Raw genomic sequence first — 20,213 nt, forward strand, 5'->3', positions numbered from 1 at the left:
ACGGCGCATGGGCGCCGCCATCTTCCATGGTAGCCTCGGGTCTTCCGAAGACCCGAGGCTATTTCGTTTTAACCCCTTCATTACAATGTGCTGATAGCACATTGTAATGAATGAGGAGGAAAATCCCCATATACTGTAGTATGGCAGTATATGATAGGATCGATCAGACAACCTAGGGTTAAAGTACCCTAGGGAGTCTGAAAAATAGTATAAATAAAAATTTAAAAAAAATGAAAAAAAAAATTATAATAAAAAAACCTAAAATTTCAAATCACCCCCCTTTCCCTAGAACTGACATAAATATAAATAAACAGTAAAAATCATAAACACATCAGGTATCGACGCGTCCGAAAATGCCCGATCTATCAAAATATGATTACGGTTTTTCAATGTGTTTAACCCCGTAACGGAAAATAGCACCCAAAGTCAAAAATTGCACTTTTTTGCCATTTGGAAAAATATAAAAAAAATCTATAAAAAGTGATTAAAAGGTGGTACAGTCCTAAAAATGATATCATTGAAAATATCAAATTTCGCAAAAAATGACACCACCCACAGCTCCGTACACCAAAGTATAAAAAAGTAATTAGCGCCAGAAGTTGGCAAAATCAAAAAAATAATTTTTGTACAGGAGGTTTTAATTTTTGTAAATGTATGAAAACATTATAAAACCTATACAAATTTGGTATCCCCTTAATCGTACCGACCCAAAGAATAAAGTAGACATGTCATTTGGGGCGCTCAGTGAAAGACGTAATATCCAAGCCCACAAGAAAATGCCGCAAATGCGTTTTTTCACCATTTTCATTGCATTTGGAATTTTTTTCCCGCTTCTGAGTACATGGCATGGAATATTTAATAAAATTAAAATTTAAGGTACAGTATGGTAACATTTACAGTAAAATGGACGATGGTAATGTTGTTGTTGTATGCCTTATTTTTATAAGCGACAGTTTTCCTGCTATATACTATATGTCATAAGAATTTAAATTTAAAAAAGTGTTTTGTTTGCGTTGGAAAAGGGGTAGTCTTATACGGCGAATATATCTTAAATTCTATATTTTAAACAGGAAAGTAGGGGGGTCGTCTTATACACCAGGTCGTCTTATACGCCGGAATATATATACGGTATATATTATGTATTCCAAGTGCTTTAGCATTGTGGAGCCCTGTTATATTTTCTGGCTAGAGTTTACAATCACATGTAGGGTCTTTCTCGCATCAGGAAACGGCTTCAGAGACCTGACATACAGGGCATTACATAACAGGTATCACAAACTGGATGTCACATAACGGGTACTGAACTTTCCAGAAATAATTGCAATTTCGATCGGGGCATCCATTGCATTGGAAACCACCTGTATGTTCAAAATGCTCATTTTACCATGTGTATTACACTACTACACATATGACACCTTATTGAATTCCCCAAGGGGTGTACATTCAACAATTAGGGTCACTTTTTCCTCTTTTTTTTATAAAGCTAGGGCTCTCCAAATGCATCCTGACACATGTGAAGAATTTCTGTCAAAATTGGCTTCTAAAAGACAAACATCCCTATTTCCCTCTACTGTACACCCATACAACATTGTATATACACATGTGGGGTACTTCTACACCCGGGAGAAATATTTTTATTTCATTTCATTTATTACATTTTTAATCCCTTGGGGCTATAAAAAATTAGGGGTAAAAAATGACCTTTTTAGGGTTTAATTAAATCAAACACCTTATGGGCAAATACACATATTACATCTAGCTAAATTCTCCAAAGGGTGCACTTTCCTAAATGGAGACACTTTCTCCTCTGTTTTGGTACCACTAGGGCTCTCCAAATGCATCCTGACACATGTAAAGGATGTCTGTAAAATTTGGCTTAAAAAACGCCAACATCCCCCTTTCCCTTCTGAGCCCTACTGTGCACCCATATAACATTTTATTTGCATGCGTGGGGCCATTTTATACTTGGGAGAAATAGTAGTACTGTATTTTTCGGCCTATAAGGCGCACCTCTAATAAATGCCTGCTAAGACATCTAGGTTCATATATAAGGCGCACTGGAGTATAAGGCGCAGGATCAAATGCAGTACCTAAAAATGACCAGCAGGTGGCAGACCTGTGCAAAGTTCAAGCCAGCTACACTTCCCGGGAAACTTGTCTTCAGCGTGTCAGAGAGCTCCGATCTCAGAGGTATGGGCTGCTGGGGGTTAATGCAGGGTGATGCAGCAGGGGTTAAGCTGTCTCCCTCTGCCCCTTCTCCTTCCCTCCTCAGCCAGGGTGTTATTTCTGTGGGGTTCCCTGTGGCTCCTTCTCTTTCCCCTGTTACAGGGCTGGCAGGTATGGGGGATTGTTTACTGATGATGATGATGATGATGATGATTGCCTCGTGGTCGGCACTATGGTGGCTCCAGTCTCTTCGTGCTAGGGGAGGGCAGGATGGGCACAATGTTAGTTGTGGTGCCAGGGCACTTCAGGAGCTAGGGACCCTGTATACTGTGTGGGAAGGTGCAGGACATTTCTAGGGATGGAGCTATTAAACACTGGTAAATGTACAGTACATCTTGTCTGTAGTACATTTCTATATAAGTTCATATATAAGGCGCACTGGCCTATAAGGCGCACCTTTGATTTCTGAGAAAATGAAAGGATTTTTGGTGCGCCTTATAGGCCGAAAAATATGGTATACATTTGGGGTTGTTTCATATTTAATCCCTTATGGCCTCTTTCCCTTCTGAGCCCTACTGGGTACCCATACAACATTTTATGTGCACAATGCTATTTCAAGAATGGTATTCTTTAAGTCTTCTAATCAGGTTTTGAAAATTTGGAGGAATAGGGCATTTCCAGTTAGATGCCACAAAAATTTTGCTCACAATCCCTCTTTTTGTAGCAGGAAAAAGGCCATAATCCAATATACAGGCAGTCCCCGGGTTACATACAAAATAGGGTCTGGAGGATTGTTCTTAAGTTGAATTTGTATGCGAGTCGAAACTGTATATATTATAATTGTAGATCCAGACAAAAAAATTTTTGGCCCCAGTGACAATTGGAGTTTAAACATTTTTTGCTGTAATGGGACCAAGGATTATCAATAAAGCTTCATTACAGACACCTTCCAGCTGATTATTACAATCTGGGACTATAGTAAAGCATTCAGAAAGCTTCACCAGAGGTCAGAGGGGTCTGTCTGTAACTATGGGTTGTCTGTAAGTCGGGTGTCCTTAAGTAGGGGACCGCCTGTATAAGAGAGCTCATTCCGGGCTCATTACTATTTCCTTATTGCAAACTTTCAATATAAGCCTAAATATTTGCTCCCAAAACTTAATTTTGGTGTACGACCACTATACACAAGATCGTTAGCCTCTATATTACATCTTCTCCAGCAATTCTTGTCTTGAGTCTTAAATATTTTTTTTAATCTTAGAGGCGATAAATAGCATCCCAACTGAAGTTTCCTAAGTATTTGCAAATGGTTTACGCCAAGTGAACGATTTAGAGCTTTGCCATATACAAGATATCAAACTCCTTATTTAAAAGAGTTTCCCATCTACACATATAGCGTAGTTTAGATTTTTCAAGAAGGAGGTCTCGATATATAATAGATATTCTTTTTTGTGTGACATTTTCCGAATTTAAAAATAAAGAATTATTTTAATTATTTAAATTTTTATCTGTTCATTATCCAGATACCTTGATACAATTTCTAAGTTGGATATATTGAATACAGTAATCTTGACTAACTGCGAGTCCATGGTCATTTTTCAGATTCAAATCCGATAGCGTACCACACAATCCGAGCGCAAACCCCTGTTAAATACCTGTCAAAGCTACGCAAATCGTGAAAACTGAAAACAGTCCGACGAAAGTGTGTTCTGAGATCCTTCGTAAATAAGTCCCATTGTCAGTCTTTTAGAAGAGTGCTAGGTTTGCAGATTCAGTGCCTTCTGTATGTTATGAATTCACTAACTACATACATCACCAGACGTGTTCACAATTTACTATGTTTATGCTATTGTGAATTATAAGGATGGAAGATCCTTAGAAAAATCAGCTTTGTGATCATGTGAAATGAAATAATACTCACTTGTACACAAGTGCATAAAGACACAATGATAAGATTTCCTATACATATTCATGTATTTTTGAATAAACGCTAAAACATCATTATAGCCCCATTAGCATGCTGCATGCGTTTGCTGGTCAGCTTTAAAGGAGCTTGTGGTTAGACCTTTGTGGATGATGACTGTTATAGCTAAATAGGCTCCTCTCCAGTACATGACTACAGGGCAACCATCTTTTCCGAGTTGTTCCTAACAGCATTTATATCCATGCTTTATAAACCTGGACAGGAAGGGGTTAACCTGTGTATATGTATACAGGTATTACCTATTACACCTACTTAGCCAGTGATGTCATTAAAAGGGGTATTTGCACTTCGACAAATTCATGTTATTGTTTGCATGATCAAAAATTATACACTTTTCCAATACTGTATACTTTCTGTTTCAATACATCACAGTTTTTTTTAGCTTGCTGTCATTCTATAGAAAGCTAGCATATGTATGACCATGGTCTGATTTCTGTCCACTGGAAATAAACAATGAAGCTTCCTATAGAATGACAGCAAGCAGAGATCTAGAAAACCGTGGGGAATTGATACAGAAAATATATTGGAAATTTGTATAACTTTTCATTATTCAAACAACATCAATTACTCATGCAAATGGGAAAACCCCTTTAAGGATGCTTAGGAGACATGACTCCTATTTTGAGAGCTCAGTGGTCAGAATCACTGCAAGATTTTAAAATGTCTTTATAAAGGGAAAAATAAAACTTGATTTTTTTTTCATGTGCCCATGAGCTTAAAATCCAAGGATAAAAGGACATCTTATTGATTTGTAATCCCACGAAGTAAATGCCTTTTTGACACCTGAAACACACATACAGTAAAAATCAGAAGGGAAAAATATGGACCAGGTTCCAGAGCCCCTATAAATGACAGGTGCAGGACCCCAAGATCAGAAGAACAGCCATTTCAGATGACCAATCCCCCCACCCATATGGTGGCTTAGTTACAGATTGACAACAAAAACTTAAAGGAAACCTACCAGTTAGAATGGCAGGGGTAAGCTGTAAGTACCAGCTCAGGGTGAGCTTGTGCCGGTACTTACTTTCGTTAGTGTTATAAACCGCAGTATCGCGGTTTTAACACTTTTTAAACTTTAGAGCAGAAGAGGCTTCGGTGCTGCGTGCGCACATAGGAAATAGCGGAGATGTTGCGCGCGCACGGTCGCGCCGAAGCCTCTTCTGCTCTAAAGTTTAAAAAGTGTTAAAACCGCGATACCGCGGTTTATAACACTAACGAAAGTAAGTACCGGCACCGCTCACCCTGAGCTGGTGCTCGGTACTTACAGCTTACCCCTGCCATTCTAACTGGTAAGTTTCCTTTAAAGAACTGTTCCCAGATCAGTTACTATGATGAAAAATTAAACACTTTTCCAACATACTTTCTGTATCAATTCCTTGCAGTTTTCTAGATCTTTGCTTGCTGTGATTCTATAGAAAGCTTCATTGTTTATTTCCAGTGGACAAAAGGAAACATAGAAGCTTAAGGGTGGTGGCACACATGCCATTCGGGCTGCGTTTGCAAACGCAGACCAAGCCGCACGCACAGATTCCCTGCGATCGGGAACGAGCTGCCAGTGTTTTGCATTAACCCCTTCCCGCTGTGAAGGGTGTATGAAGATGGCTCACGGGCTGAGGCCCCTTCATACAGAGATGGGCTTTGCTGTATATCGCATCAAAGACCCATCGCTAACACAACAGGTGTTAACCTGTTCCCTGCCGCCGGCAAAGTCGCCGGCGGCACTGTAAGCATGGCGTAGGTTGCCATGGTAGCCTCAGGTCTTCGTTTGACCCGAGGCTACATGGTTTCTGCCTATTCATTACAATGAGCCTGTGGCTCATTGTAATGTATAGTGAGCAGAAATGCCATATACTGCAATACAGTTGTATTGCAGTATATGGTAGGAACGATCGGACCATCTAGGGTTAATGTACCCTAGATGGTCTAAGAAATAGTGGGGAAAAAAATGTTTAAAAAATGTGAAAAATTAATAAAATATTAAAAGTTCAAATCACCCTCCTTTCCCTAGAACTGATATAAAATATAAAAAACAGTAAAAATCACAGACACATTAGGTATCACCGCGTCCCAAAATGCCCGATCTATCAAAATATAAAACTGGTTACAGCCGGCAGTGACCTCGGAGACAGGAAATGGCGGCCAAATATCCGAAATACAACTTTTACACCTTTTTACATGACAAAAATTTTTTTTAAAAAAAATGTTGCACAGTCCTCAAAATGGTGGCAATGAAAACTTCGGCTCATTTCGCAAAAAATGACATATCACACAGCTCCGTACCCCGAAGTATGAAAAAGTTATAAGCGTCAGAAGAAGCTTTTTTGTACACATTTGTTTAATTTTGGAAAATGTATTAAAACGCCATAAACCTGTATAAATTTGGTATCATCGCGATTGTACCGAACCAAAGAATAAAGTAGAGGTGTTATTTGGAGCGAAGAGTGAAAGTCGTAAAAACTGAGCCCACAAGAACGTGACAAACACAAGTTTTTTAAAAAAAAATTTCCACATTTGGAATTTTTTTCCGGCTTCCCAGTACACGGCATGGAATAATAAATAACAACGAGGGAAAGTAAAATTTATTACACACAAAATAAGCCCTCACACAGCTCTGTACATGGAAAAATGAAAAAGTTATGGATTTTTGAAGGTGGAGAGCGAGAAATGAGCGAAAATACCCTGCGTCCTTAAGGGGCTAAATTAACGCAAAACACCGGTAGCTCGTTCGCAGGCATTTCCACAGAAACGGTGATGCGATCGGGCCGCGGCAAACGCTGCCCAAACGGCACGTGTGCCCCCACTTTTATAGAGAATCACAGCAAACAGAGATCTAGAAAACCGTGAGGAATTGATACAGAAAATATATTGAAAAATTGTATAATTTTTCATTATACGAACAATAACATTAATTTGCCGAAATGGGAATACCCCTTTAAAGTAAGATTTCAAAAACTCAATTTTTCTATTTATCGGAAAGTACTACTGCCAATGATGACAACTACTAGTAAAGAGTTTATCATCATCCTTTTCCTACATTGACACTAAGTGCAAGTGTGAAGGCCTAAATTTGTAAGAGCTGGTAGCAGCACCTTTTTACAAGAAGGTATATTCTAAGTACTGCAGTGTTTATTCAATTCACTGCCTCCTGTATGCACAGTATGTTGGATGTAGTGCATCGAACTCTTAGCTCATAATACCCCTTCTAGTACATCTGCTGCACAGAGTGATCAGACCTCCCCGCCATTTGCTATACAGACCCCTTATGAGAACTGGTTCTTACCGGTTTTTAATGTCTGTCTAAACTCTGAGTCAGCGGTCCTGTAAAGCATTTCACTGTCCAGTCCTACAGAGGGGGGGAACGCATACAAATTAACGGCATTCATATCATTCTAACAAATCTCAAACTTTTTCTTGTTTCTTGTTACTTTATATAGTTACATAGTAACTTTTAAAAAAAATGTATTAGTACTGTATCGCTGTACATGTCTCCAGCCACATGCTAATGTATAAAACAGCACCCTCCTTTAAAGGGAACCTGTCACCAGGAGACCCATTTTTAGCACTCCCACAGTCCCCACAGAGCATAGTACATACACTGCCAAAGTGTTTTTGTATTAAAAATAGGTTTTACAGAAAAAAAGATATGTAATATTGTACCTTTCATTAGCATCTGCTGTGTGACTAGGCAGTTGCCCAATAGGAGGGGCTGGAAAGGAGCAGTTCCCCCCACCCTTGGGAAACAGCTTCTACATGTGACCTTTTCAAATATATGAAAACACCCATGCTCCTCTACAGCCAATCCTGACTGAGGGGAGTTATTCATATATTTGAAAAGGACACATGTTTCCCAAGGGTGGGGGTTAACATATCTTTTTTCTGTAAAACCTATTTTTAATACAAAAACACTTTGGCAGCGTATGTACTATGCTCAGTGGGGACTGGGGAGTGCTAAAAATGGGTCTCCTGGTGACAGGTTCCCTTTAAGCTTATAAAATAATATATCATAATTTAAACATACAGGTCAAATGAAAAGAGGCTTTGATGGTACGTACAGAGGTTCAGCAGTCATCCCACACTCCCCCATAAGCATATACACTTGCATATTCAAGAACATGCATACTGTTTAAAGAGGGAGCTCCAGCATATTGAATCAAGGACGTGACATGTTGAAATCCTGTCAGAATCCAGAAATGTATCTGATATGCATATTCAGCATAGAGCTTGTCTCTATCATCATCCATATCATGATCCCTCTGATGGCTTGGCCTATGGATATCCACCTATGTGGCATATGAACAAGGATCACCGTCCACACAATCATGCCTGTTAGCTTAGGGGGTTGATGGCAGTCGTAAGAACACCATTCCTTGCGCAGCCGCAGTACTAAGGAATGGTGATCTCACACATGTGCGAGACAGGCAACCGGCTGACAGTTTGTCTGCATAGAGCAGGGCGGCAAAGAGGGGTGAATAACTAATGGTGGGGGGCGTGAATAATTAGAGGCCGGCAGAGCACTCAGGTGAAGTCAGACTGAGGGCCTCAGGCTCATTTACATATTTTATAAAGTTATTTTACAGTGTGAAGCCAGTAATCTGGTGATAGATGTTCTTTAACACTGGCTTACATTCTTTTAAGCAGGTGTGAGAATGGCAGCACCACCACTCGGAACTATAACTCTATATATCAGTTTTCCACAACACATCCAGTACTCTGAAAGAAAATCCTACATAACAAATGTTTGCATTTCATATTCATGAGAAAAAGACAAAGTCATAATCTGTCACAGGTGAAAATTACCAATCTTAATCCCATATTCATGTAGGGAAGGAATGGAAATACACTGTATAGGAAATACATTGTACAGGATTAGAAATTATGAAAGTTGATCAAAAAGCATTCAGGTCCATGGGAAAAACTATATCGATCTTAGTCTTAACAATCTCACCTTTTTTTTCAATTGCTTTAAGCAATCTTATAAGCAGAGGGGGGGCCTCTTCTGGAGGGAAAAACTGATTGACAAGTTCAAGTAGGTTGGAATCTAGAGCAAAGCAAGATAAAATGAGTCACGTGGCTTGTAGATAGTGGGGCCATAATTTACCAAATATACGTTCATAAAGTAGAAAATACTAGTAGTATTAACTTCTACACCCTTAAAGACTAAATGTAACATTCTTTACCATATATTTCAGTGCTTGCATTACACCATTCAGGAACATATGGAGATCCCAGTTAGAAATGGTGGTTCTCCAAGTACAGGAGTTTGAATTCCACCTTGTCTTTTAACTTTCACAGAAAGCTGACCTATAGACTGGACAATCAGTTTAGAGGTAGTACAAATCACAATCAACATAAATGTCTTAAATGTCTGTTGTGAGTTTCTATTGGGTTTCGATCACTGGGCTGGCCATTTCAACTGCTGCTGCAGAAAACATTCCCCAAACCATGACACTTGCTATGCCAACTTTCACTGACTTCTTTACACACTTTGGGTTTATTCTTTCCCCAGTTTGGGGAAATGCATTAATGTGTTTGTTTTTAGACCAGTGCAGAACTAGATGGTTCTGCTGCACCAGAGTAATCACTATTTCTGATGCTGGATGATTAATCTGGTGCAGTATAAGACTGGCGAATCGTACCTATCATTTGGTCTAGTTTGCTGCACCACAATATTAAATTAATTATCTGACAAACCCTATTTAACTGGCAGCCTAAGGGTGATGCCAAACGTGGTGTTTTTGGTCCGTTTTTAAGCATGTGTTTTCAGTCTGTTTAAAAAACACATGGGTTTTTAAAACGCATCCGTTCTTTACAGTTTACCATGCATTTGCCTGTTTTGAACCTGTTTATCTGTTAACACACACACACACATATATATATATATATATATATATATATATATATATATATATATATATATATATATATATATACACATACACACACACACATATATATCTCAACTGTGTCCGATTCTATAAAACTGGGATTATATATTTTATATTTTTCCTTACCATAACAAATTCACTAGTTTCTAGAGCAATTACATTTGTCACCCTTCAGCAGTACTTTGAGATGAAGGAAAGATGCAGAGCTTTTCCTGCACCCCTCCTCCTCATGCACATCCTGGCTCTTGGCTTAATCCCCAGCTGGGGTTATTTAGCCTTGTCAGCAAATTCCAAGCTCTCCGAGCACATTAACTCTGCAATGTCCACACTCTGAGAAGTCAAGTAATCAGTACCTAATGTTCCAAGATGTATCTGAACGAACTTTTCACTATACCAGCCAACTACTTGATATCCCATATCTCTAAACTTTATACCGACCGCTTTATTCTGAGCTTAGCTGCCTATTAAATACCATGTGATTTATGTGACCATGGTGTGTACTTACCATAACCTACAATAAGGATTTATGTATGCAAACACATGCAATCAGCACCCGGTATCATATATTGTGTAAATGCAGGACACCGGGTGCTGATTGCCGTTCGCACGTGTTTGCATATAAACCCATATGATTCTGTTTTAAACGTTTACTATGGCGTTTCTGCCAGTTTTGTGGCGCTCTCACCACATGTTCTGCTCTCAGACCTATTTATTAGCTGGCGGCGCCAGAAAAAATGACTTTCCGCCTGCTCCGACTCTTCTCCGAAAAGGGGCGTGGCTTTGGCGGAGTGGAAACTCAGACACAATTAATATGTGTCACAGCCATTTTTGGGTGCTTTAAACTGGCGGAAAGTAGACCAAAAGAAAACTGGTCTAACAGGGACTGTTGGACACATTTCTGGTGCTCGGGACAGATTTTGGTCCCAGGGACAGAAAATGGTCTCGGCGCCAGAAATGTCTCTGCACAGCTCTACAATATTAAATGTGTATCTTCTTTCCCAGAGCAGGTCGGTAACAAAGCCAATGCAGACACCGACACTTTAAGTAAACGTCCCCCAATTTATTTCCACTTCAAGTGCTTTCCTAACTCTTTCACTGGCATTACAGCACTGTCAGCAAATCTGAATATACAAGTGCTTCTCAAAAAAATTTGAATATCAGCAAAAATGAAGACATTATCTCAGAAAATTAGAATAATTTACCCAAACACCTGCAAAGGCTTCCCAAGTCGTTTAAAAGGTCCTCATGGGAGATCCGTTTTAGAGCATGTGGTTTCAGTCTGTTTAAAAACGCATGCGGTTTTTAAAGTGCATACATTTTTGACAGTTTTTGACTGTTTACCATGCGTTTGGATGCTTAGAACCTGATTATGTATGAAGATAATTGGGAAAACTGTCAAAAACAGATGCGTTTTTAAACAAACTGAAAACGCATGCTCTAAAACGGAACAAAAACGCCACATGTGGCATCACCCTTCAGTAGGTAGGTTCAGTAGGTGCCACAATTATGGGGATAAATGCTGACTTGACAGATGTCCAGAAGGCAGTCACTGACACACTCCACAAGGAGGGTAAGCCACAAAAGGTCAGAGTGCTGTATCACAGCAAATTAACCACTTCGCAACCGCCCGCCGTGTATTCACAGCGGCGGTCGGGTCGCGCTGCATGGAGAGGGCTCACGGGCATATTGCAGCAAAGGCTTACCGGTAACACCCGCTTGAAAAAGACAGCCTGAAAAAGATAGCGATCCGTCTCCATGGTAGCCTCGGGTCTTCCGAAGACCCGAGGCTATTTCGTTTCGTGCTGATAGCACATTGTAATGAATGAGGAGGAAAATCCCCATATACTGCCATAGTGTAGTATGGCAGTATATGATAGGATCGATCAGACAACCTAGGGTTAAAGTACCCTAGGGAGTCTGAAAAATAGTAAAAATAAAAATTTAAAAAAAGTTAAAAAAAAATTATAATAAAAAAACCTAAAATTTCAAATCACCCCCCTTTCCCTAGAACTGACATAAATATAAATAAACAGTAAAAATCATAAACACATTAGGTATCAACGCGTCCAAAAATGCCCGAACCCACGGTTTTTCAATGCGTTTAACCCCTGTAACAGAGAATAGCGCCCAAAGTCGAAAATGGCACCTTTTTTTCCATTTTGAAAAATATAAAAAAAATCTATAAAAAGTGATCAAAAGGGCGTACAGTCCTAAAAATTATATCATTGAAAATATTATCAAATTTCGCAAAAAATGACACCACCCACAGCTCCGTACACCAAAGTATAAAAAAAGTTATTAGCGCCAGAAGTTGGCAAAATCAAGAAAATAATTTTTGTACAGGAGGTTTTAATTTTTGTAAATGTATGAAAACATTATAAAACCTATATAAATTTGGTATCCCCTTAATCGTACCGACCCAAAGAATAAAGTAGACATGTCATTTGGGGCGCTCAGTGAAAGATGTAATATCCAAGCCCACAAGAAAATGGCGCAAATGCGTTTTTTCACCATTTTCACTGCATTTGGAATTTTTATCCCCGCTTCCGGGTACATGGCATGGAATATTTAATACCATCACTATGAAGTGCAACTTGTTGCGCAGAAAACAAGCTGTCACACAGCTCTTTACGTGTAAAAATAACAAAGTTATAGATTTTTTAAAGTGGGGAGTGAAAAATGGACATGAAAAAACAGGAAAGGGCCCGGTCCTTAACCGGTTAATGAAAAGTTGAGTGGAAGGAAAAAAGTGTGGTAGAAAAATGTGCACAAACAACTGGGATAACTGCAGCCTTGATAGGATTGTTCAGATGAAAAGGTTGTTCCGAATTTTTGGGGGGAGAGTTACAAGGAGTGGACTGCGCTGGAGTCAATGGAGGGCCATCAGCTGACTCCTCTATGCCTCACTGCACTGATGCAGTCATTCATGCAAAAGGAGCATTTGCATCAAGTGCATTTACTGTACATACTTTTCATTTGGCCAACATTTGTGTGTTCCAAAATTATTTTACTGTTGGTATTCTATTATATTAAAATTTTCTGAGAAAATGACTTTTGGGTTTTCCTTGGCTAGAACCCATAATTATAAACATTAAAATAATGTGTTACCTACTAAATTAATTTAGCGAAAAAAACAACCTTTTTGCTGATATTCTAATCTATTGAGTAGGACTATTGAGCAGTACAACGCCTTTCCCCTCACATTCTACTCCTTAGTGGTTTTCCGGCTATTTCACCTTCCTTTTAGCATAGAATCCATGCAATATGTTGCAGTATGAGCCGTTCTTGTTGTAGGCAGATCCAGCACTGTCAGAGGCTTATTCTGGATCTTTGCACAGATATGAAAGACAAATTGAGCTTCTCAGGCTGTCTGTCATCAAACACTTATTTCAATAAAATCATTACATAACTGGTGTCTAATATCATGTACTGTAGCAGGATAGCATTTTATTGTGCAAGCCTCAAACCACAGTGAAAGATTTGAAGTAATCTGGCAGATAAACACAGCTAAGTGGATGTAGTCAAAATGGATGCGACTTGGTGCACATCTGGATGCCGTTATAAGAATTTGGTAACATCTTCATACAGTGGGGCCCCACCGCGTTCTATTGGAGGACACGAGGACTATTAGAGGAACAGGACATATTGTAGATGTGTATGCCTGGCAAGCCAGCAAAACACCCTGGCATGTATCATACAGACAAGAAATTCTCTACTCTCGCTCAAAAAAAAAAAAAAAAACACTCATCATGTTGGAAACTATTTGAGAGAAATACTCTCACGGTAAAAGGAGGAATAATTGCCAGGGTCACAGAGAGCCCTCCCCCTCTTTCCATGTTCCAGGAGGGATATTTCTCCCTCTGCCTTTCTGCTTCCCATACAACCAATTGAATTTTTACCACGTGTCTCAAAAGGGAGGAAAAAAAAAATCTCAAACTGGTTCCAGCAGGATCTAACAGCAATGTCTGTAACACAGGGAAAATCATTGCAAACATCAGCAAAATTAAAGCTGAATCTTATCACTTTCTACTCAAAGTAATTGAGATAAGAAACATGTACACTACTAAAAGGCACATTTAACCTTAGATTTACAGTTGCCATTAAGAACATACTTGCTAGGAAACAAAGAACAAACTTACAGCAAAAGTCTGCATCTTACCCTACTTGCACACAAACACGTACACAAAGGGCCAGTGGTCCAATGCTTGTAACCCTCTCACTTCCCAAGCCACAAACATGACGCAGGAATAGGACCTGTTCTAAGTTTCATCTCATGGAAATTCATTTTCTCATGTGCTCTTCCTTAAATCAATGGATAATAAACAGAAAAAACATTGGCCATTTGCACAAAGCCTAAGGCCGGCGCCACACAGGGCGCTTTGTCTGCGCTTGCAAACGCAAACAAAGTCGCGCCCACCGGGGCGGGCCTCGGCCCGATCGCATCGGCGTTTCTATGGAAACGCCTGCGATCGGGAACGAGCCGCCGGTGTTTCGCATTAAATTAACGCAAAACACCGGCGGCTCGTTCCTGATCGCAGGCGTTTCCATAGAAACGCCGATGCGATCGGTCCGAGGCCCGCCCCGGTGGGCGCGACTTTGTCTGCGTTTGCAAGCGCAGACAAAGCGCCCTGTGTGGCGCCGGCCTTAGGGTGAAGACACACATGGCGTTTTTGGGCCGTTTTTACTAAGTGCGTTTTCAGATCATTAAAAACGCACGCGTTTTTTAACGCATGCGTTTTTAATGATCTGAAAACGCACTTAGTAAAAACGGCCCAAAAACGCCATGTGTGTCTTCACCCTTAAGCTGATGTTCACTTTCACCTGAGCAAGATCCGCAGTCCAGAACCTCCATCTGTAGGACTCTACACATACATGCGATGAATGGGACACAGATTACAGTGGAAACTGTGTAACGTTTTATTTCTATGGAGATACTGCAGGGAATCCAACACTCCCTGCCTACTCCATTCCTAGTGCATAGCATATTGGCCTGGGTCCAAGCACCTGACCATGCTTTTTAGCACCTGACCATGCTTTGGAGCACCTGACCATGCTTTTTAGCACCTGACCATGCTTTTTAGCACCTGACCATGCTTTGGAGCACCTGACCATGCTTTGGAGCACCTGACCATGCTGGAATCTGGAAGCAAAAGACTCCATACACTGTATAACAGCTATGTTAGGATAATGCAGCTTCGCTACTATTCACTTGAATGGGATCAGAGTTGCAGTAGGCTGGCACTGTCACTATGCAGTAGACTGAGACAAAAGCAAAAGCCTGGTCCTCCTACAGATGCAGCCAGGAAAAGCTTATTGGCGATTATATACCGATGATCGGTTCTATTTCAAATATAACAGCATATACATACAAGGTGTTATATCAATCACACATATAAATTGTTCTATCCTGAGAAAATGTTAACAAGAAACCAATATTAGGTAAAAGGTACATCACATATAGGTATCATTTATCCTCTCTATTACACAAGCCCAGTGAAAATCTACATTTGAAATAAATACATACAGTTACCTACTTACCGTATATTATGCTACATATAATAGACCATGATGTGTTGTCGACATAACACTTTGCATTATGTCCACAACAATTAAACCTCTCTAAAGCACCATCTCAATGAGTAGGCTACCCCTATCCAGACTAGAGTTACCTAGTCTCTGATTAGTATTCTTTGACATTCCAATCCTTTTTGTATACATATTTCAAGTATCTTATTTTTAGTCTTGAAGTCTGAAAAGGGGTTAAATTGGAATTTGGCAGACAAAGAGATGTCTTTTATAGAAAATGTCTGTGACAAGGAACGATATCTGAGCAGACTTGAGGACTGGAGAGGAACAAAAGAGGAATTATGCACCCGGCCGGCCCTCCCTGGCCTTTCTTTGATGCTGACAGCTTGTGGGCCAGAGTCAGAGAACAAACTGAGTTTTATGGATAGGGATGTACCGGCAAACGTCTGAGAGCCAGAAAGTTTGTGTATGCCTGAGCGAGTGCGTCAGCTTCTAGATCTAGCTAATTTGACATTTTATGAGAAATAAATCAAAGTTTACAACACATATGTTCTGTAATTGTGGCTAGTGCTCCAAATCTAAACCTTTGCTATGCTATATTAGAGCAATACAAAGATAGAAAGGGCTGGGTACTATATAGTCTAGCAGTGCACAACTTTTACCATGTCGAAAGGAATTTATACTGTAAGCTTAAAATGAACATTTAATTTGTTATCAATTAAGGCACCAAATCCTTCTGTGTAAAAGGAACCTGTCACCGCTGTTTGAAAAAATTAAGTTGCGGACAGGTTCCCATAGAGCTCTTATGGCATAAGGGTAACCTTTATTCAGCGAATAAAATCGCTGCGCAGAAAAGGAAAAAATTAACATTTATTCTCTGCCTGGTAATCAGGCAGAGTCTTGCGAGTCGATTTGGTCAGATACATACATGCGAGTCCCGCGGCTTGCTCACACCTCCATTCCCTATGTCATTCGACTGAATTATAACACATATACCCACGGCTGCCATGCGTGGAAGCAGAAAGCTAAGCAGGAAAGCTGGGCATGGGCCTTAGGCATTTTTGTTATAATTCAGCCGGGTAACATAGGCTGGTGCCACACGTGACGCTTTGTCTGTGTACGCAAACGCAGACAAAGCCGCACCCACCGGGGCGGGCCGCGGACCGATCGCATCGGCGGTTCTATGGAAACGCCTGCAATCGGGAAAGAGCCACCGGTGTTTTGCGTTAATTTAATGCAAACGCAGACAAAGAGTCACGTGTGGCACCAGCCATAGGGAGAGGAGGTGTGAGCAAACCGCGGGACTCGCACGTATGTATCCGCCCACCTCGACTCGCTAGACTCTCTGCCTGGATCGTTTTAAAGCATGCGTTTGAACCTGTTCATCTTTATTTCTTGAAGTGAAATTAGCTGGGAAACAGATTAAAACCAGCCAAACACAAGGTAACATTCAAAATGCTTTAAAACGATCCAAAAATGCAACGTGTGGCATCACCCTTAGTCTCATACCTATATATATCAATATAGGTTATTATTAAGATATTTAGCCTGGAAAATCTCTATATTAAAGGGAGGAATAGAAGTCTTAAAATTACTTACTGAGTAATTTATGTAATTAACTGGTTGATTATCTTTACTTCTTTGAAATTCAGAAAGTCAACCCTATAGATTCTGTTACTGTCAGAAAAAGTAAAAGTAACCTACCTGATGAGCTGGTTTGGTCTATTTTAGATGTACTAGGAGTTGCAGGCAGTGGTCGCTGCCCACGTGGCCGATGGGCTGGCAATGACATTCGCACAGGTCCAATAAATTCAACATAAGTTCCAGGAAAGTCTCCCTTTTGTTTAGATCTTTCGTTGACTCCCAAAATCCAGCCAATGCGATGTGGGTCCCGCTCATCTCCATCTTTACACCCTAATGCTAACAAAGATGCTCGACTGACTATTAGAACATCACCAGGCAAAAGGTCTATATCTTCCTCTCGCTCTTTCTGATATGGATACAAAGCTCGGTACTGGAAGCCTTCGGTGGACATTGGTACCATGTGTTTCCTATTTTGTCTTCTAAATGTCCTAGAAGTCTTAGGTGCTCTATAATGTCCTTAGTGCATTACAGCACCAAACAAACTTTGAGGGGAAAAAAATGCTACAGCAGACTGCTTTCCATCAAGATTGTTCTACAGAGAGGCTATAGTGAACCCTCTTCTAATGTTCACATTCGCTTATTAGAGAGACAACATGGAATGTAGTTGGGCCAAGACAACTATTCCTAGCTGCCTCTTATTCTGAGCTTGAAACCTCTATTAAGCCAGATGATGGAGCACAGGAAAAGTGCGACAAACATAATCCAGGACTTTTCAGGGATCATGCGGCAAATGGAAGAACTATCAAATGAATGAGGTGAGTAAGGATTGTCCTTATGTTTGCTTGTACTTCTCTGTTCAATGCTTAACTTGTTGAAAATTGCAAATCTGAAAGACAAGGAAAATTTAAGGAAAGGTTCAAGCCATTGTTTCATTGTATCATAGAATGTAAGATTGACCCAATAGTTTTACACAATATTTGCTAATTCAATATATTGGGAAGTTTGTATGAAAAATGCACATATTTCACTTTCCAGTGTTATATATTGTTCCAGGGACACTGACTAAGGAGTAAGTGGTATCAGGTGGATTATGGATAGAAACAGAAAGCAGTATGCAGTAAACAGAATGAATGATACATGTAGAGAAAAGGATCCTTTTTGTAGGTCACATCTGCTAGTTGAGAATTCAAACTCAGGCCCTGGAGACAAAAAAAACTGAGAATTTAAAGAAATATAGCTCTGAATGAAATCCTCTCCCAACAGTGGTCTGATAAAGACACATTAGTTAGACAGCAAAATGTTTGTGCCATGCAGAGGAATTTCTTCTTAGTTACTGTACTGATATGATAACAATTTGATATAAATGTTAAACCAATGGCAGATTAATTACAAAGGAAGTAGCATTTCTTTTAAAGAAATAAATTAAAGAAGAAAGGTGTGTTATCACTACCCAGTTCAGACTGTATTGACTGGAGTCAGGGTGTACCTAGCCCAGGCTATTCCATTTCTGCATTTGCATTTTATACTCAATTACTATTCAATTCTTCCATTTTAACTTTTACACTTACAGAGCAGTACATTTTCTTATTGGTTTTCTGTTCGCTTTCACTAAACTATCTAGAATTTCATAATATGTCACGTTTGTATGATAAATCTCCTACATGGAGTGGATGCTGCACCGCAGGTAAGGTAAGAGCACAGTAAGTGGCTTTTATTTTCCCCTCTCCATGCCACCCAGCTGTAAAAATCATTTTTGGCAAATATTTAGTATATTAATAATGAGTATAAGCCAACCCAAATATAGATCAAGGCCCCTAATTTTACCACAAAAAATTGGGAAAACCTATTGACTCGAGTATAAGCCTAGGGTGGAAAATGCATTGGTCACAGCACCCCCCCCCCCCCCCCCAGTATATAGCCAGCCCGCCCCCTGCCCCATTATACACACAAAATACTATTGCAGCAGCAGCGGCTGACTTCAGAGCCTGTGACGTCACATGGACCTGACAGACTGAAAGAACATAGGACCTGCAGGGGGCGCCAGAAAGGTACAAGTTCAAGGTTTTTTTTTTTTATAATTGTGCTAACCAAAAAATGGGTGAAATACACAGAAAAATAATTCTGTTGCTTAGAGAAATTAATATATGCAGGGTATTGAGCAATGATACAGAGAGACTGGATTCACACAATCAAGTTTCAAACATGTGGAGGACATACTAATTCCATGCAGATGTTGCTCTATATGAGATTCATACACAAGACACCATTGAAACATTTGGGTGTTGGACGTTAGATCATTGCACAGTAGAACTAAACCGTTCTCTGCTACGCTAGATTAATCTATGGGGCACATTTACTTACCCGGTTTGCGGAGTTCACGGAAAGTGAATTGTCCGACGACAACGCACTGTGCTACCATTCACTAAGATCATGCGTCCGATATCCTGCATGTGTCGCTTCCCCGCTCACATCCACCGGAGTTCACCTTCTTCCTGGTGCATGTAAGTCAATTTGTGTCACAAGACAATACAAAGTTTAATGGCACGCTCAATCCGAATCAGTCGGATCTCCCGACGGCACGCCTCGCCCACACCCCCCTGTTTCTCTCGCATGAAAACCGATCGCGTGCGGAACAATACAAGCACAGCCACCTGTTAAATATCTGTCAAAGCTATGCAATCCCCGAAAACAGCGCACAGTCCGATGAAAGTGCGATCTGTGCCCCTTCGTAAATAATCCCCATTGTGTCAGATGCTGGCTGATAAATCTGGTGCAATATAAGACTGGTGAGTTCTACTCTGAACCTCCTATTAGTTGATCTAGTTTGCTGCACCAAAATATTGAATTTTCAGTCTGGTCACACCCCCTAATTACTGAGGACTCACCCCTTTTTCAGAAGAGTTGGAAAACAGCCTAAAAATGGTTTAAAATCTGAATTAAATGTGGGGAACTGCATTATAGATGCAAAATACTTCAGTTTCCTGGGGTAGACAGATTGATACATGTCACCCATTATTCTGCAGTTAGCTCTACCACAAAGATGAAAGCTTTTGGGTAAGTGATTGCACAAA

At 40.1% G+C, this 20,213-nt stretch overlaps 1 protein-coding gene across 1 annotated transcript in view; it reads right to left on the minus strand.

The window, feature by feature from the left end:
• The window catches only part of PIK3R2 (phosphoinositide-3-kinase regulatory subunit 2), a 56,590-nt gene that overhangs the window by 23,559 nt on the left and 12,818 nt on the right, over window positions 1-20,213 (minus strand). The window contains exons 2-4 of the mRNA XM_072113923.1: window positions 17,263-18,028; window positions 9,093-9,185; window positions 7,428-7,490 (exon numbers count right to left, since the gene is read on the minus strand). Of these exons, the coding sequence (XP_071970024.1) occupies window positions 7,428-7,490; window positions 9,093-9,185; window positions 17,263-17,602 (496 nt within the window). The 5' untranslated portion in view covers window positions 17,603-18,028. The remainder of the gene's footprint in view (window positions 1-7,427; window positions 7,491-9,092; window positions 9,186-17,262; window positions 18,029-20,213) is intronic.

This window comes from Engystomops pustulosus, chromosome 1 (genome assembly GCF_040894005.1).
Source record: "Engystomops pustulosus chromosome 1, aEngPut4.maternal, whole genome shotgun sequence".
Classification (NCBI taxonomy): Eukaryota; Metazoa; Chordata; class Amphibia; order Anura; family Leptodactylidae; genus Engystomops; species Engystomops pustulosus.